Genomic DNA, 19,014 nt, shown 5'->3' with positions numbered 1-19,014 from the left:
AGAAGAAGACTCAGTGGTAAAGGACAAACCTGATAATCAGATCTTTGTAATGAGATGCTTTATTATAGTGCTGAGGCACATTATTTCTTATAAACATGAGGGGAAAGGGAACACAATTACACTGTACACTGTATGCAAAATAACCTACATATTTATTCTTTAATTACATTACTCCAGGTATAAACTAGAGAAGCAGTAGCCAATGAGGAAGGGTCAGTAGGGTCGGTAGAATGAGTTTCAAGGTCAAAGGTTACAGACTGGAGCTAAAGTCATAAAATAGTGATAAAATATCAAGTTCATATATTAAGACAGTTATGAAATTGTTACTGGCGCAAAAGTCTCCAGATTTTCCAACAAAAGCTTGAAAGATAAAAAGGGAGTAACACAACTGCAAACATACTTTTTACAAAACAAGGACTGTTCTAGATATCAGAGGCTGATCCTCCATGATGTTTCTGTTAGCGAGGTGGAGGGAGAGGCTGATCCTCCATGATGTTTCTGTTAGCGAGGCGGAGGGAGAGGCTGCATCTGGAGAGAGTCATAGGTATCCTTGGTGGCGGCACTCAAACCCTGATAGAGAGATGGAGGGGGGGACACAGTCAACTAGGATTGATCCCAAATCTCTCACTAAACCCTTGCCTCATCCACTTTATTCCAAACCTCTCACTGCACACTTCCCTCTCATCTATTTCCCTACCACTGTCCCCTCAGAGAAAAACTAATAGTGAAACAAGGCCTGTTATGTTTGTGTATTCGGCCTTGTTAATTGGTTGGTTTCAGCGGAGGGGCGTGGTCAATAGGGAACATGCAAGTAAGCATTTCGTTGGACTGTGTGAACCATGTGTATCCTGTGCATCCGACAAATAATCTACACACCTGGTACACCTGGTCGTTCTTGTTCCTGCGGCGCTGCTTGTCCTTCACAGCGATCTCCCTGTACGTGTCGTCTGTTGGTTTTTTAAGGGACTGCGGAGGGAAACACTGTGTTATGAGAAACATATCTATTATAATATCTAAACTAACATGAAATTATACTGTATGTTGGGTAAAGAACTTACCGTGTAAGTGTCGTCATTATTCCTGCGATTCTGTGAATAATATAACAAGGTACACAGAATCAGGCTTTTGATGCATGATTGGGGTAATACGAATCTCATTCTGCTACACGAGATATAGATCCACACACACTTACATCGCGTGCCGTTGCACTCTCTGGATCCCTTCTGTTTACTCGTCCATAACCGCCCCCGTCCGTAGGTTTCAGATCCTAGAAAACACAGGGACAGTTCCAGGTTGATCAACACAACCCCCCCCCCCCCCCCCCCCCCCCCCAGCCCCAAACACACACGACTACTCACAGTGTAGATATCATCATCCTCCAATATCTTGGACTTGAAGAACTACAAGACAGAGAGATCAGCCAAATATGTTGAGACAATAACTGGTCCTAATAAAACTGGTACTTGTATATCCAATCAGAGGTTTATCTACATCTACCCATATACTTGTGTGTAAACTTGGACTCACTTTCTCTCTGAGCAACAGTCCAGTGATGATGAGACCGTAGAGCAGGAGGAAGCCGTCCAGAATGTAGCAGAGTTTAGGGTCGTACAGTGGGGTCATCGCCTCTGCAGGGGAGAGGTTGACATTAATGAGAACACACACACAAACACCCCCGGTAAAACCCACCCCTCACTGTTAGAACGATTATGTCAGGAAGGTGAATGGAAGTAGGTGTGTGTGCGAGTGAGTATGTGTCTATGTGCACTCACTTTCTCACACACACACACTCTTTCTCATGTACTGAACCGAAACAGTTTCAGAACTTTTTCACTTCTCTCTCTCTCTGTGCGTCTCAGGAAGACAGTCATATGACAGTCAGGCTCAGTGTGGTTGCTGTGACTCTAAGCCTTTTTGTGGTGGGGGTGAGTAGAGCTGTATCTAGCTCAGTGGTTTCCTCAGCTGCAACACGTTCTGAGTCTGAGGTGGTATAACTGCCTATGTGAGCCCCAGGTGTGTGTTTCTGTTACTTATATGGCATCAGCAAAGACCTATTTCCAACTTACTTTGTACCAGGACTGACTAAAGCTTAGAGACCAAATCAGCCACATCCAAACGATAGGTATCGGTCCATGGACTGTAAAATACACCCTCCCCCCTCCTTATCTGTCATTTCCACTAAGACATATCTGATCTAGAAACAGTTTGGCCTCCCTTCAAGAGAGAGACTGACAATAAGGATGCAGTCAGGATTACAGAAGCCAATGAAACCCTTAGGATGGCTGAGACACTGAGGTCAGGCCTTAGGTTGACTGAAACACTGTGGTCAGGCCTTAGGTTGGCTGAGACATTGAAACACTGTGGCCAGACCTTAGGATGGCTGAGACACTGAAACACTGTGGTCAGGCCTTAGGTTGGCTGAGACACTGTGGTCAGGCCTTAGGTTGGCTGAGACACTGTGGTCAGGCCTTAGGTTGGCTGAGACACTGTGGTCAGGCCTTAGGTTGGCTGAGACACTGAAACACTGTGGTCAGGCCTTAGGATGGCTGAGACACTGAAACACTGTGGTCAGGCCGTAGGTTGGCTGAGACACTGAAACACTGTGGTCAGGCCTTAGGATGGCTGAGACACTGAAACACTGTGGTCAGGCCTTAGGATGGCTGAGACACTGAAACACTGTGGTCAGGCCTTATGTTGGCTAAGACACTGAAACACTGTGGTCAGCCCTTAGGTTGGCTGAGACACTGAAACACTGTGGTCAGGCATTAGGATGGCTGAGACACTGAAACCCTGTGGTCAGGCTTTAGGTTGACTGAGACACTGAAACACTGTGGTCAGGCCTTAGGATGGCTGAGACACTGAAACACTGTGGTCAGGCCTTAGGATGGCTGAGACACTGAAACACTGTGGTCAGGCCTTAGGATGGCTGAGACACTGAAACACTGTGGTCGGGCCTTAGGTTGGCTGAGACACTGAAACACTGTGGTCGGGCTTTAGGTTGACTGAGACACTGAAACACTGTGGTCAGGCCGTAGGCTGGCTGAGACACTGAAACACTGTGGTCAGGCCGTAGGCTGGCTGAGACACTGAAACACTGTGGTCAGGCCTTAGGTTGACTGAAACACTGTGGTCAGGCCTTAGGTTGACTGAAACACTGTGGTCAGGCCTTAGGTTGACTGAAACACTGTGGTCAGGCCTTAGGTTGACTGAAACACTGTGGTCAGGCCTTAGGTTGGCTGAGACACTGTGGTCAGGCCTTAGGTTGGCTGAAACACAGGCCTTAGGCCTTAGGTTGGCCTTAGGTTGGCTGTGGTCAGGCCGTAGGTTGGCTGAGACACTGAAACACTGTGGTCAGGCCTTAGGATGGCTGAAACACTAAAACACTGTGGTCAGGCCTTAGGATGGCTGAGACACTGAAACACTGGTCAGGTCGTAGGTTGGCTGAGACACTGAAACACTGTGGTCAGGCCGTAGGTTGGCTGAGACACTGAAACACTGTGGTCAGGCCTTAGGATGGCTGAGACACTGAAACACTGTGGTCAGGCTTTAGGTTGACAGACACTGAAACACTGTGGTCAGGCCTTAGGTTGGCTGAGACACTGAAACACTGTGGTCAGGCATTAGGATGGCTGAGACACTGAAACCCTGTGGTCAGGCTTTAGGTTGACAGACACTGAAACACTGTGGTCAGGCTTTAGGTTGACAGACACTGAAACCCTGTGGTCAGGCCTTAGGTTGACAGACACTGAAACACTGTGGTCAGGCCGTAGGTTGGCTGAGACACTGAAACACTGTGGTCAGGCCTTAGGTTGACTGAAACACTGTGGTCAGGCCTTAGGATGGCTGAGACACTGAAAAACTGTGGTCAGGCCTTAGGATGGCTGAAACACTGTGGTCAGGCCTTAGGATGGCTGAGACACTGAAACACTGTGGTCAGTAAGCTCTTAAGAAGTATATACAGTATACACTGAGTATACCAAACATTAGGAACACCTGGCCTTGAACTGAGTTTACCTGTATGTGGTGCTGCTCCATCTGTTCTCTCCATTTCAGAGGGACAATAGGAGGAGACCTTCAGCATGGTGAATATAGAGGCAAGTGTGTGTGTGTGTGTGTGTGCTTCCATATACATAAAAGTTCACAATTCTCCTTTTTTCCTGATCTGTGTGTCTGGATGATCATGTGACCTCCAGGTAACTGTCTGCATGCACAGAGCCCTTGCTGTTTAGTAATAATACATGTATTTGTAGATGTGGAGATGCATATTTTCTACTGCAATCTGCTGTCTGCTTGCACCTGCAGTGAATGAGAGAGCAGGCTGTGCAGTAGTCTATATGTGTCAGTCAGTGAATGAGAGAGGAGGCTGTGCAGTAGTCTACATGTGCCAGTCAGTGAATGAGAGAGGAGGCTGTGCAGTAGTCTATATGTGCCAGTCAGTGAAAGAGAGAGGAGACTGTGCAGTAGTCTATATGTGCCAGTCAGTGAATGAGAGAGGAGGCTGTGCAGTAGTCTATATGTGCCAGTCAGTGAAAGAGAGAGGAGACTGTGCAGTAGTCTACATGTGCCAGTCAGTGAATGAGAGAGGAGGCTGTGCAGTAGTCTATATGTGTAAGTCAGTGAATGAGAGAGGAGGCTGTGCAGTAGTCTATATGTGTAAGTCAGTGAATGAGAGAGGAGGCTGTGCAGTAGTCTACATGTGTCAGTCAGTGAATGAGAGGAGGCTGTGCAGTAGTCTACATGTGCCAGTCAGTGAATGAGAGAGAAGGCTGTGCAGTAGTCTATATGTGCCAGTCAGTGAATGAGAGAGGAGGCTGTGCAGTAGTCTATATGTGCCAGTCAGTGAATGAGAGAGGAGGCTGTGCAGTAGTCTATATGTGCCAGTCAGTGAATGAGAGAGGAGGCTGTGCAGTAGTCTACATGTGCCAGTCAGTGAATGAGAGAGAAGGCTGTGCAGTAGTCTATATGTGCCAGTCAGTGAATGAGAGAGGAGGCTGTGCAGTAGTCTATATGTGTCAGTCAGTGAAAGAGAGAGGAGACTGTGCAGTAGTCTACATGTGTCAGTCAGTGAAAGAGAGAGGAGGCTGTGCAGTAGTCTACATGTGTCAGTCAGTGAATGAGAGAGGAGGCTGTGCAGTAGTCTACATGTGCCAGTCAGTGAATGAGAGAGGAGGCTGTGCAGTAGTCTACATGTGCCAGTCAGTGAATGAGAGAGGAGGCTGTGCAGTAGTCTACATGTGTCAGTCAGTGAATGAGAGAGGAGGCTGTGCAGTAGTCTATATGTGCCAGTCAGTGAATGAGAGAGGAGGCTGTGCAGTAGTCTATATGTGCCAGTCAGTGAATGAGAGAGGAGGCTGTGCAGTAGTCTACATGTGTCAGTCAGTGAATGAGAGAGGAGGCTGTGCAGTAGTCTATATGTGCCAGTCAGTGAATGAGAGAGGAGGCTGTGCAGTAGTCTATATGTGCCAGTCAGTGAATGAGAGAGGAGGCTGTGCAGTAGTCTATATGTGCCAGTCAGTGAATGAGAGAGGAGCCTGTGCAGTAGTCTACATGTGCCAGTCAGTGAATGAGAGAGGAGGCTGTGCAGTAGTCTATATGTGTCAGTCAGTGAATGAGAGAGGAGGCTGTGCAGTAGTCTATATGTGTCAGTCAGTGAATGAGAGAGGAGGCTGTGCAGTAGTCTATATGTGTCAGTCAGTGAATGAGAGAGGAGGCTGTGCAGTAGTCTACATGCCAGTCAGTGAATGAGAGAGGAGGCTGTGCAGTAGTCTATATGTGTCAGTCAGTGAATGAGAGAGGAGGCTGTGAGAGGAGGCTGTGCAGTAGTCTATATGTGTCAGTCAGTGAATGAGAGAGGAGGCTGTGCAGTAGTCTACATGTGCCAGTCAGTGAATGAGAGAGGAGGCTGTGCAGTAGTCTATATGTGCCAGTCAGTGAAAGAGAGAGGAGACTGTGCAGTAGTCTACATGTGCCAGTCAGTGAATGAGAGAGGAGGCTGTGCAGTAGTCTATATGTGTAAGTCAGTGAATGAGAGAGGAGGCTGTGCAGTAGTCTATATGTGTCAGTCAGTGAAAGAGAGAGGAGGCTGTGCAGTAGTCTACATGTGTCAGTCAGTGAATGAGAGGAGGCTGTGCAGTAGTCTACATGTGCCAGTCAGTGAATGAGAGAGAAGGCTGTGCAGTAGTCTACATGTGCCAGTCAGTGAATGAGAGAGGAGGCTGTGCAGTAGTCTATATGTGCCAGTCAGTGAATGAGAGAGGAGACTGTGCAGTAGTCTATATGTGTCAGTCAGTGAAAGAGAGAGGAGACTGTGCAGTAGTCTACATGTGTCAGTCAGTGAAAGAGAGAGGAGGCTGTGCAGTAGTCTACATGTGCCAGTCAGTGAATGAGAGAGAAGGCTGTGCAGTAGTCTACATGTGCCAGTCAGTGAATGAGAGAGAAGGCTGTGCAGTAGTCTACATGTGCCAGTCAGTGAATGAGAGAGGAGGCTGTCCAGTAGTCTATATGTGCCAGTCAGTGAATGAGAGAGCAGGCTGTGCAGTAGTCTACATGTGCCAGTCAGTGAATGAGAGAGGAGGCTGTGCAGTAGTCTATATGTGCCAGTCAGTGAATGAGAGAGGAGGCTGTGCAGTAGTCTATATGTGCCAGTCAGTGAATGAGAGAGGAGGCTGTGCAGTAGTCTATATGTGCCAGTCAGTGAATGAGAGAGGAGGCTGTGCAGTAGTCTATATGTGTCAGTCAGTGAAAGAGAGGAGGCTGTGCAGAAGTCTATATGTGTCCGTCAGTGAATGAGAGAGGAGGCTGTGCAGTAGTCTATATGTGTCAGTCAGTGAATGAGAGAGAAGGCTGTGCAGTAGTCTATATGTGCCAGTCAGTGAATGAGAGAGGAGGCTGTGCAGTAGTCTATATGTGTCAGTCAGTGAATGAGAGAGGAGGCTGTGCAGTAGTCTATATGTGCCAGTCAGTGAATGAGAGGAGGCTGTGCAGTAGTCTATATGTGCCAGTCAGTGAATGAGAGAGGAGGCTGTGCAGTAGTCTATATGTGTCAGTCAGTGAATGAGAGAGGAGGCTGTGCAGTAGTCTATATGTGTCAGTCAGTGAATGAGAGAGGAGGCTGTCCAGTAGTCTATATGTGCCAGTCAGTGAATGAGAGAGCAGGCTGTGCAGTAGTCTACATGTGCCAGTCAGTGAATGAGAGAGGAGGCTGTGCAGTAGTCTATATGTGCCAGTCAGTGAATGAGAGAGGAGGCTGTGCAGTAGTCTATATGTGCCAGTCAGTGAATGAGAGAGGAGGCTGTGCAGTAGTCTATATGTGCCAGTCAGTGAATGAGAGAGGAGGCTGTGCAGTAGTCTATATGTGTCAGTCAGTGAAAGAGAGGAGGCTGTGCAGAAGTCTATATGTGTCCGTCAGTGAATGAGAGAGGAGGCTGTGCAGTAGTCTATATGTGTAAGTCAGTGAATGAGAGGAGGCTGTGCAGTAGTCTATATGTGCCAGTCAGTGAATGAGAGAGGAGGCTGTGCAGTAGTCTATATGTGCCAGTCAGTGAATGAGAGAGGGAGGATATGTGGTCTGCATTAGCAGCATTGTACCACCAGGGTTGTTCAACCAGCCTAAAAGAAAATCGTCCTTCGCCTCATGTCACCTGCACTAAAAGCCATGGCAGAACACAGCATGTGACTCATAGAAGACAGAGTCAGGGCTCCAGTAGCAGACTGGTGCTGGGTCGTATTCATTAGGTACCTGGACGGAAGAAAACGGACTGAAACAGGGAGGGGCCACCTGATATTGTCCAATAATAAACATTTGCTTTAGTTCCCTGTTGCAAAATGTTTTGCTAAGGTGTGCGCTAATGAAGACGACCCTGTTAGGATCCTGTAAGAGGGGCCTCATCGAAACACTACAACAGGAAATGCTTTCTTAGTCTAATCAAGTAATAATGTAGTCATTTGGTGAATGCGTTTATCCAAGGAGACTAAAAGTTACACTCAATTCAAAATGTTTGCAGCTTGATGATTGAGTTCAGAATTGAACATTCTGCTTGTTTTCCTTGCCTTTCAGAATCCAAATAATTTATTTAATTAATTGTGCAAATAATAAAACCTATGGCAACAGCTATAGAATACAACTAGATTGTATGGTAATTTGTGAATTGTTTCATTGAGGCCTGCTCTGTCTAAAGACTACAGCAACACAATGTCAAACTTATTTCCATTTCAAATGCATTTCCTTCATCCTCCCTGACCCTTTGTCTGTTCTGTCGTTTATCCTCAGAAAGTGGGACGGAGGCAGAGCTGTTGAAAGTGTGACGGAGGCAGAGCTGTTGAAAGTGTGACGGAGGCAGAGCTGTTGAAAGTGTGACGGAGGCAGAGCTGTTGAAAGTGTGACGGAGGCAGAGCTGTTGAAAGTGTGACGGAGGCAGAGCTGTTGAAAGTGTGACGGAGGCAGAGCTATTGAAAGTGTGACGGAGGCAGAGCTGTTGAAAGTGTGACGGAGGCAGAGCTGTTGAAAGTGTGACGGCGGCAGAGCTGTTGAAAGTGTGACGGCGGCAGAGCTGTTGAAAGTGTGACGGAGGCAGAGCTGTTGAAAGTGTGACGGAGGCAGAGCTGTTGAAAGTGTGACGGAGGCAGAGCTGTTGAAAGTGTGACGGAGGCAGAGCTGTTGAAAGTGTGACGGAGGCAGAGCTGTTGAAAGTGTGACGGAGGCAGAGCTGTTGAAAGTGTGACGGAGGCAGAGCTGTTGAAAGTGTGACGGAGGCAGAGCTGTTGAAAGTGTGACGGAGGCAGAGCTGTTGAAAGTGTGACGGAGGCAGAGCTGTTGAAAGTGTGACGAGGCAGAGCTATTGAAAGTGTGACGAGGCAGAGCTATTGAAAGTGTGACGAGGCAGAGCTATTGAAAGTGTGACGAGGCAGAGCTATTGAAAGTGTGAGGAGGCAGAGCTATTGAAAGTGTGACGGAGGCAGAGCTATTGAAAGTGTGACGAGGAAGAGCTATTGAAAGTGTGACGAGGAAGAGCTATTGAAAGTGTGACGAGGAAGAGCTATTGAAAGTGTGACGAGGAAGAGCTATTGAAAGTGTGACGGCGGCAGAGCTGTTGAACGTGTGGAATCAGAAGCATAAAGTTGCACCCTGACCCTTAAAACAAAGTCCTACAGGTCCTGTGTGGGATTGTTCCTGCAGTCTTATGTCAACATAATATACACTGAGTGTACAAAATATTAGGAACACCTTCCCAATATTGAGTTGCACCACCTTTTGCTCTCAGAACAGCATCAAATCGTTGGGGCATGTCGAAAGCGTTCCACAGGGGTGCTGGCCCATGTTGACTCCATTGTTGATACACACAGTAAACTGTTGAGCATGAAAAACCCAGCAGCGTTGAAGTTCTTGACACAAACTGGTACGCCTGGCACCTACTACCATACTCTGTTCAAAGTCACTTAAATCTTTTGTCTTGCCCATTCACCCTCTGAATGGCACACAAACACAATCCATGTCTCAATTGTCTCAAGGCTTAAAAATCCTCCTTTAACCGGTCTCCTCCCCTTCATCTACACTGATTGAAGTGGATTTAACAAGAAACATCAATAAGGGATCACAGCTTCACCTGGTCAGTCTGTCATGGAAAGAGCAGGTGTTCCTAATGTTTTGTACACTCAGTGTAACCGGTAGAGACTAAAGCACTCTGCACAGTGTTGCACACCGCATCAACTGTATTCACACTTTTTTGTATAATGTATGTAAACTTTGGCTTCAATCAGATCAAGGGTTAACCGGCGATAGCAGACACCCGCATAGCGGATATTTTGCCGTTGTCGAAGGAGGTGGAACTGCGTTGGCGCCAACAAATCGGCGAGCAGCTGCTCGTGCGATCATTGTCACGAAGCCACACTGTCCCACTCGCGTTACAAGTTCAGAAGGAGAAAGGCTGTATAGAAATAATGACGTTCACATTGAAAACCATTCAGCCAAATAGTTTCTATCATCATAATGGAGGTGTAGATTACATCTCATATTCCACTGTTCTGACTTACAAACAAGGCTGCATGGGATTTCTGTTCATGCCACTCCGTGCAGCCAATGGCAATGTCCGCTTTAGGTATAATGCCAGGAGCCGCTTGTGGATTTGACAGCTCCTAACGCAGTTCCACGTCTGACACAGCAGAAACAACTGCTATGCGGATGTTGGATAAAGTGGATCTGATTGAATAGAGACATTTGTGTAAATTCTGTTTCTTTCACTATATTGTTAATTGCTAGCAGCACCAAGTCATATTCTGGGCATGTGTAGGAATAAAAGTTGATTCTGATGTTTAACGACAGATGGCCTACAGTTTACTGAGCGGAATTGGACCTTGAGTGAGTGATTGAGATGAACAGTCTTTGTTCTGTGTTTGTAGCATCTTTTAATGTGTACAAACAACATTTACAATGAGGTCATTCAGTCAACAATTGATTTGTTTTCAATAACTTTTTGTCTTTTGACCTAGGAGGGAAACGTTTCTACTATCACTAGCACTGCCATGATCGTGGCTGTGGTCGCCTGACAGACAGTCTCTCCCTTCCCACCACAGGTAAACCCTAGTGTGGTTAAAGCCTCCTCAGGGGCATCTGCAGAAAGGGCCAAACACATGTGACAGGAACAGCAATACTTTGTCTCCACTTCAAAGTACTTGCTCCAGATAGTTCATCATTTGACGTAAATAAAAATAGATCTGTGTTCTTCATCACTTCATATTCAAATGTGATGCTTTATAGCACCATATTGTGCAATACTTCCATTGTGCAACACATTTACATGTGAACAAGCTCTAGTGAAGGTTAACCCTGATTACATGTTGTGCACGTTAAGTTAGGGTCAACTACACCCACACTCCAAACTGAATTACAGGGCTATGGAGAAACCACATGTCCTGTAAGAGGCCTACTGACAGGAAATTAAATGTAATGTGATTAACCCCCGCACCATGAAACGTGAGGTATGATTACGGTCAAGTCCGAGATCGCAGATCGCTAGATTATCATGAAGTGATATTATCTGACACAGGAAGCGTTGAGTGTGAAGCTGTCAGTGAGAGGCTGGGGGGGCATGGATAGAGGTGGTGAGGGGCGGGTGTATCAGACCTGACATGATGAGCTCCACAGGTTGTTTCCGAATAACTATTTTTAAGAAACAGCTGCATAGCTACAAGAACATAGCTCTCTCTCTCTGCATTGCGGTCAGAGTTCGTGTCTCAAACCCTGAGAACGCTACAGAGTCCAGTTGTATAATATATTGCACAATTTTGAGTGTGTGAATGTATGCATGTGAATTTGCAAGAAAAAATATATTTTAAACAGAAATATTGGAATTTGTCTACGTTGTGTGGGAACCTAGCCTGTTTTTCACTGAGTATGTGAATCCAACATTGATTATTACAGCAAGGGGAGAGTTCATTTTGAAATAGCCCACCCCTAAAACGAGGATTGTGTGTTTGATTGAATAGTAGCCTCAGTCTAGTCCATCTCAGGCCTGACCAGTGCAGTGGCCACAGGTAAACGGCGACAATTTGAATGTAAAGGTCAAAGGTTACAAGCTTTTTAATTGTTGTTAAAGAGTTTGCTGCTGAGGTCTTTTATTGCTAACTTTAGCGTCATGTACTGTCAGTGACCGTGTTGATGGAACATACCATCTATCTACTGGTCTCCTAAAAGGAAACTGACTGAAATCTTTGTTTTGATAGATTATTTTGCAGTGTGGTGACATCAACATCTGTCATTTCTCGGTAGAAGTTTGTTGGAAAGAGAGAAACAAGTAGGTGTTTTAAAATCCTTGCTTAAAAAGTGACACTCAGCAACTTTGATGTACTGTCATTGAGTGATGTGATTTCACCCACGGAAAACTCCGTTTGAAGACGTGAATACATTTCCATTCAGCTTTTGCCTCTGAAGACAGACTGTTTATGTTTCAATTGCACAATCAGATGATTTGAGTAGTAAAAAAACATGTTTTTTTATTTTTCAGAGATTGTTGATCAGTCTTTAGAGCCTGTTGAGCAATGACAGCATAGTTTAGTTTAACACGCAGGCCGAAATTAAGGGTGCAATTTAGCTGGATGAACTGCATTAAAACATTTTGAATAGACTATTGCATTTTTGAAATAAAAATTCTGCAAATCAACACATTAGTAATTTTACATAAACTGCATCTTAAACCCCAAAAGTTGCTCACTGTGATGAAATAAATATCACTACATGTCATTTCAGATTTTATGGACCTGCCTTTGTCATTGGGATTTAATTAGTTAATAGTGTAACTGGTAGTATCAACTTTCAAACTCTAGTGTTGTTCAGAGCGGAAACAGAAGGCCCTCCTACATAGTTCTCTGTCTCAGTGGGATATGAGTGAGAGAGAACCCCAATCCTGTCATGGTTACAGTAATGTATCTCACACCAAACACTTGGTGTTCTATGATGGGTACAAAAACAAAGCTTCCCCAAAATGACACAGCCAACTGGCAGAAAGGAGCGAACCGCTAACTGAAAATTAAATGGAGAAGTTGATATACATTGATTGTTTCTCTAATGCAAACACAATGAGCAAATCGTAAAGTGTAGAAGCTATTGACAACACTGACACTTTCTCTAATAAGCATGTAAGAGGACTTGTCCAGTATATCGTAATCTATACATCTTTACCGTCCGAATAGGACACTTGTATACTGTCCAAAAGAACCCACCATTATTTAAACGCATAGTACAGTAACCATAAAACTTTCCCAGCATTTTAAATTGCTTATCTAAATAAAGAGTTGACCATTGACCGTCATTCACACGCATACCAACGCACACGCACTCTACACACACGTACATTGTAATATTGTTGTATGGTGGTATTATATATTTTGTTTTGTAGATATGTAGTGGTGTAATAATGATATATGATATACTGTTTTATCTTTTGTTTAATGTGTGATGTAAGTGCCTTAATGTGTTTGGACCCCAGGAAGAGTAGCTAATGGCAGCAGCTAATGGGGGATCTCTAATAAATACAAGTTGGTTGACAACGGGGCCCGAGCGCTCACACGAACAGTCACACATACTGTAGACTAGCCTACGTCGCCGACACTGACTCTGCAAAATCAGAAAGTTACAATTATGAAATATATATTTTTAAATGAAGTAATCATTAGCAATTTAGTTGTTAGCGTGAACCAATCCAAAATATGTTTCTGCATGAGATATTCTTCAAGGGACCCCTCATTCTGTCTTTGAGAGAGAAAAAAAAGTAGAAAGTCAAATTATGATGCTCTCTCTCCTCCTTTTCTAAACCTTACCATAACCTTTATTTCACTGGTTGTGTTCTAGGATTACATGACCCTTTCTGGTAGAACATTACGGCACAGAGCTAAGTGATAATGACAAGGTAATGGTAAGGTATATAGCTACTCACAATGAAAACAGTATTTGTCCAGATAGACTATCCCTAATTTCAATATAATAATATTATTGATTGAGAGTAATGCACCACATACTTTGCACCATATTATAAACTAGGTGGTTCGAGCCCTGAATAAGGATTGGCTGAAAGCCGTGGTATTTGAGACCGTATACCACGGGTATGACAAAACATTTATTTTGACTGTTCTAATTACATGTCTAACCAGTTTATACCAGCAATAAGGTACCTCAGGGGTTTGTGGAATATGGCCAATATACCACGGATAAGGGCTTTATCCAGGCACTCCGCGTTGCGTCGTGCATTTGAACAACACTTAGCCGTGGTATATTGGCCATACACTACACCCTCTTCGGGCCTTATTGCTTAAATATAACAATACAACAACCATACCGTAACTTACACTGACAGTGAGGGTTTGAGAATTACTTTTGGAACAGGAAACAAGAATATGATAATTTTACTGGAATTAACAAATCTAGGTAGATGTTTTAAATTGGCGTGTTTCCAAAAAAATATTCAATCTGTCCCCTTTGATGAGAGAACACAACAATCAGAGTGGAAGGAGACAGCAGACACCTCTGTATTCTCCACATGATCAAAACCCAACAAAGTCAGAGTCGGGTCTCTGTCCATCTGTTCACTTGTGTACAATACAGATAACACACACTTCACAGTAACGTAACCTTTGAAAGCCAACCCAAACCAACGTGAGGGCATTGACACGATGGAGAGAGTAGTAAATGTAGTGCAAAAAAGTCCCTTCATTCAGGGCCAAGAAGTTAAATATGGGTCAAGTTATTATTTCCTCTAACAATATGCCCTGGTTCTAAACACCTGTGTGTGAGAATCTGGAACTCTTGTCTTTATTAAACCCTCTATATGACTACAGCGCTGTGTTTTGCTCTCCCTCGTTTGTCTTTTCCTGCTTCATCAAAGATGGCCGACTCTTGTTGAGAAACGGAGGACACCACCGTGAGTGAGCTGTGTTTTACCCAGCGGGATTCAAAGCACCATGCAGGCATCATAGGTAGTACGACTCCATTTGAGTGGGTGCCTGTACAGCTATATAGTGGTCTATAATGAGTAAACTAGACTTTCAGCTAAATACTACAGAGTTACACCAGCTCTTTGATGATACCAGGTTGTTGGAGGCTTCGGATGGTTGAGCAACGATTGACTGGGGTCAGGGATGAGCCCAGGTGCAAAGAGAAACAGTGTTTGAAGGGGTCTTACCAACATAGGGTAGTGCAGTAGACAGGACCAGCAGGCCTCCCGTCCACTTCCGAGGGTCCATCGCTCCTCTCTGGATGGGTGCGGTCAAGCCCCTTCTCTTAGAAACCGTCCCACACTCCTCTCTGCTGTCCTCTCTTCTGTCTTCCTGGGCCTTGGGGGATGATGGCCCTCCAAAACTGGGTATTGTGGGCAACCTCTCGTTCTCCTGTCTCTCTCTGTGTTGGGGTGGTGTTGTCCTCCTACAGCAGCTGCTTGAGGCTGAGTGATGCCTCGACTCGCTGGCGGCTCCTCGCCTTAGCGTACAGGAAGTGGCTTAGTGTTGCTCCACCTGGTTACACAAGACAGACACACAAGCCTCTCTCAGCCTGGCCTACACTTCCCTTATCCTCATTTCTAAAGACATAGCTCCTTCTCATTACTCAGAGGAGGCACTTCCTGTCAATGTTGAGAGGAATATGTTTTTGACTGAAGAGCTGTGTGTTATACAATTGTATTGGACTCATCTACTTAGTAGCCCAGTGACTGAAGAGCTGTGTGCTATTAGTTCTATTGGAATCATCTACCTAATAGCCCAGTGTGACCAGTCATGCTTACTTGCATCCTACATGGGAAAACCAACCTGATTATTTAATAAGATAAATATTACATTTAACAAGAACAAAGGAAAGTACTGTACATACAAAATATAGCTTTATTTATACAAATCATCCATCATTTTGTTTACAAAAAGATGTATCGTGTCAGCATCAAAACCTCAATCCGTTTGTTTTACAGGTGGTGATCAGAAAATGTTATGAAGCCATTGCAGACACTGATGTTTTTTTTAGAATAGAGTAGCATATATATATATAAAATACTTATTTTACGTAGAAAATATACAAAGAATATATTTAAATTCCAGCAAAAATCAGAAGTGAAGTTGTAAAACTGAATACATTTTGTTTTAAATGCATGTCATATTTAGTTATATTTTGGCATGAAATTGAATTTAAATGAATTAGACCCAAACTGATTAAATGAAGACTAGACTAAAAATGGTTTACTAGTAAAATGAGAAATGGATTTGTAGATGACAAGTGCAATGCTTCATAATCAACACATACCACTAACTATAACACACAATTTAATTCAACAAGAGCGTGCGTCATGTTTTTCCTTTGCTTTGAAGAAATGGTTCACCCAAATGACAACTTATTCTAATTTGATGGATAGCTACATTAAAATGTATTCTATGGCGCTAGCGTCTGCCACCCAGAATGTGGGTTTGTTTACCTTGCCACAGCTTATTGGTGGCATTGTCCAAAAGCAATAGAGTGGTGGTACTCTTGTTGGCATACCCCAAATGGCATTACAAAAACAATCACCTCCATACTACAACAACATATGTCATTTGGTCAAACTACCCTTCAAGCCAGTTGCTTCTGTCTGTACCAAGCCTCACACTTCCCCCTCTTGTGGTAAAAATACAACACTGCATATGACTGCTCACATGGGAAAGATGCCATCAATTCTTTCTTAGAACTACAAAAGCCAAATGAACTCCCTAACAACGAAGGCAGTCCTTCTTAAAATAATTATATTGCACAACAAGAGAGCTTCCTAAAGGGTATAACCTGCTCACTCATGCAATTACACACAGAGATCCATCCCTATAGCCATACATTTAAATTGGAAGCATATGAGAGAAACTCTGAATTCCAAACCATCCCCTTCCCCCACAGACACCCCAGTAGATATTACATTATTTGGAATTCAGCAAATGGCCATTATTGAGCAAATTTAGTTGGGGGGGTGGGGAACGGCTTCATTGTTCCAAATATTGGGTCCATCATCCCCTGCCCTCTAGATCACTATGAAACACTTAGGATTCCTCCACATCAAACTGACCGTGGTGTCCTCCTAAAAGAATCACAAGACAGAAGTACAACAGTCAGCTGTTCTGAAGCCACTGTAAACTAAAACAGTGACTCAGTACATTTTTGTCACATGCACTTAGTGCTATTCATTACTTTCATTCCTGACAATAAACCATATCAATGACACATTGATCAAACACCATGACATCTGACCAATCAGACTCTGTTTCAGAGGTGCACTCCACAAAAGTGCATCCTAAGATTATTTGCACCAGGCAGTGAAACCCCTAGTCACTGATCCAGTGTCAGAGGCTAGGGGTTGTTTCTGGACAGGGCCTCAGAGGCAAGAGAAAAGCATCAATAGCTACTCACTCAGTGGTGTCTCTTGTAGGGTGTAGCCTTGAAGGGTGTAGCCTTGAAGTAGTCTTCTGGGGTGACTGTCTTCACCCCTCCAAAGTAGTCCAGAACCCACACCTTGGTGATGTTCATCTTGGCAAAGAACCAGTTGTGGTCGGTGGGCCAGTCGACCATCTCAGGGTGGCGGCTGAACAGGGCTTTCTTGGCAAAGGTGGCCTCTGTACCGTTAATCTGTCAGAGACATACAGGTAAACAGAACAGTGAGGATTCATGAAGATAAACTCTGTGCAAGTGAGTGAGACTGATTGTGTGTGTATGTCATTAACCCTCACCTCCAGCACAGAGCCAGAGAAGATGATGTGGGCACAAAGGGGATCCTGAGGGTCGTATCCTTGGTTCTTACAGAAGTCTGTCTGGGCCAGGGACATGGACAAGGAAGCCTGGGGGTTCACCTGAAACACACAGTCAGTATCTCCTTACTCTTCAGCACATCCCTTTTGAATGGCATCACATATAGGCCTGTGTAGGTTATATATTAGAGAAAAAGGTTAAAAGTTTAGCCTATGGCTTTGCCCGCTTTAGGTATATGCCAGGAGCCACTTGTGGATTGGACAGCTCTAACACAGTTCAACATCTGACACGTCAAAACAACCGCTATGCGGATGTTGGCTAAAGCGGATCGGATTGAATTGAGCTCAAAGAGTGTGTCGTAAACTGGCATACATGGTGCTGGCTGGGTCAGACTAGGAGCTGTCAATTCATTGCCACCATCAACATAAGACTGAAATGTGACGTCATTACAAAAAATTGCTGTGTCACTCCCCAAAAGCAGCTGACTCATGATGGGCCAATGAGTTGCATAATTTAACAACATTCAGTCATGGCTCTAAATGGAAATGAAGTGTCATCTACAAATAGAACAATGACTTTTTCTTGCAGTAGACGACATAATGCAAATAATAACCTTATCTGTCATCGACTTTACGTCATTGTATTGTCTTGACATTGTTGGCAACAACAGTGATCCATACCTTTCCTACGTTGCCATTGACAGAAATATTGACAGAAATATTGTCCTACCCACCTTTAAATCCTGGACAGAGATCTCCATAGTGGTGAGGTACATGTAGGGCACCCCAGTCCCAGACCCAACTGGCCCGTCACTGGTAGAGAACGCATTGGAGAAGGGTTGTCCTTGCACTGGCTCATGGGTCGATATTGTGGCCATGGAAGCCCAGTTGCACTGGTTGGCGACGAATCTAGCCATCCTAGCGACTTCCTCGTGCGGAGGGATTCTGTAAAGTTCGCCGGGCATAGCGAAAAGCAGTAGAAGCCCTGCTGCCAGCAATGTGTTCATGTTGACTTCCATCTCCTCCATAAACCACTGAGGTATAAGAACGTCGTAAACACACGTATGCTGCGGTCACGTGATCAGGGGCGTGTGTCATGTGACTTTACAGCTGGGCGCGAGCGTAACTTTTTTTCTCAAATCCAGGCGCACTCAATTACCAGCAATTGTTCCCATTATAAAAAGTTGCTTTCTACGAAAACTGTAAGAATAGGGCGAGCGTGAAAGACCATTTCAACATAGTCAATATTTGGGGAGATTTGTATCCCTCCTGTTGGTGGTAAACCTGACCATGTAATACACCTGTGAATTACTTCAACAGCCCACAAACACTTTATACTCCGCTTCTCAGAATCCCCAAGATGGTTGGTTGTGGAAAGAAAGCTGTCACCAAAAAGAAGACCGACACGCCGCTCCGCTAGGTCGCCAGTTTATGTAGACCGATTTCGCCGGGAAACTGCGCAAACTGCTTCTGCACACGAGCGACAAGCTACATCGCTGCCATCTGTTCATAAATTCTCGAGCTGTCGGGTAATGCTGCCCATGACACAACTGGCGCATTGTTCCCCGTCACATCCAATTGGCTGTGAGGAGTTGAACACACAGCGGCGTTCACAATTCTGATGCGTGTGTGTTCTTCCAAACATCCAAGCCGTGCTGCTCCTCTAGAAGACTGACGAGGCGTCTAGAGATGACTGTATTGCCAAAGACATCAAGTGTCAATAGTTTTAAATGTACAATGTTTTTACTGCAAATGCACTTATTTTTGTGTTTCCTATAAGTA

General features: G+C 44.6%; 2 protein-coding genes across 2 annotated transcripts; both read right to left on the bottom strand.

The window, feature by feature from the left end:
• Positions 1 to 49: 49 nt before the first annotated feature.
• cd247 (CD247 molecule) lies at positions 50 to 15,219 on the bottom strand. The gene is made up of 7 exons (XM_038979439.1): positions 14,670 to 15,219; positions 1,528 to 1,628; positions 1,359 to 1,400; positions 1,193 to 1,267; positions 1,059 to 1,088; positions 877 to 966; positions 50 to 570 (listed from the first exon to the last, which is right to left on the bottom strand). The coding sequence occupies exons 1-7, from the start codon at positions 14,728 to 14,730 to the stop codon at positions 502 to 504; spliced, it is 468 nt and encodes a 155-aa protein (XP_038835367.1). The 5' UTR covers positions 14,731 to 15,219; the 3' UTR covers positions 50 to 501.
• A 121-nt stretch (positions 15,220 to 15,340) lies between these two features.
• creg1 (cellular repressor of E1A-stimulated genes 1) lies at positions 15,341 to 18,331 on the bottom strand. Its single transcript, XM_038979438.1, has 4 exons — positions 17,967 to 18,331; positions 17,215 to 17,334; positions 16,898 to 17,113; positions 15,341 to 16,568 (listed from the first exon to the last, which is right to left on the bottom strand). Exons 1-3 carry the CDS (start codon positions 18,258 to 18,260, stop codon positions 16,898 to 16,900), a joined length of 630 nt encoding a protein of 209 aa, XP_038835366.1. The 5' UTR covers positions 18,261 to 18,331; the 3' UTR covers positions 15,341 to 16,568.
• Between the last annotated feature and the right edge of the window lie 683 nt (positions 18,332 to 19,014).

This window comes from Salvelinus namaycush, chromosome 40 (assembly GCF_016432855.1).
Source record: "Salvelinus namaycush isolate Seneca chromosome 40, SaNama_1.0, whole genome shotgun sequence".
Lineage (NCBI taxonomy): Eukaryota > Metazoa > Chordata > Actinopteri > Salmoniformes > Salmonidae > Salvelinus > Salvelinus namaycush.
This window is presented reverse-complemented; position numbering and strand designations above follow the sequence as displayed.

What these genes read in the sequence shown, in the direction of transcription:
- cd247 (XM_038979439.1), bottom strand. Translation starts at nt 14,730, where the DNA reads ATGGACCCTCGGAAGTGGACGGGAGGCCTGCTGGTCCTGTCTACTGCA. An exon ending in GACTGTTGCTCAGAGAGAAA is followed by an intron (nt 1,401 to 1,527) that starts GTGAGTCCAAGT and finishes TCTGTCTTGTAG; the next exon opens with TTCTTCAAGTCCAAGATATT. An exon ending in ATAATGACGACACTTACACG is followed by an intron (nt 967 to 1,058) that starts GTAAGTTCTTTA and finishes TTCCCTCCGCAG; the next exon opens with TCCCTTAAAAAACCAACAGA.
- creg1 (XM_038979438.1), bottom strand. Translation starts at nt 18,260, where the DNA reads ATGGAGGAGATGGAAGTCAACATGAACACATTGCTGGCAGCAGGGCTT. An exon ending in TCTCTGTCCAGGATTTAAAG is followed by an intron (nt 17,335 to 17,966) that starts GTGGGTAGGACA and finishes TGTGTGTTTCAG; the next exon opens with GTGAACCCCCAGGCTTCCTT. An exon ending in TCTCTGGCTCTGTGCTGGAG is followed by an intron (nt 17,114 to 17,214) that starts GTGAGGGTTAAT and finishes TGTCTCTGACAG; the next exon opens with ATTAACGGTACAGAGGCCAC.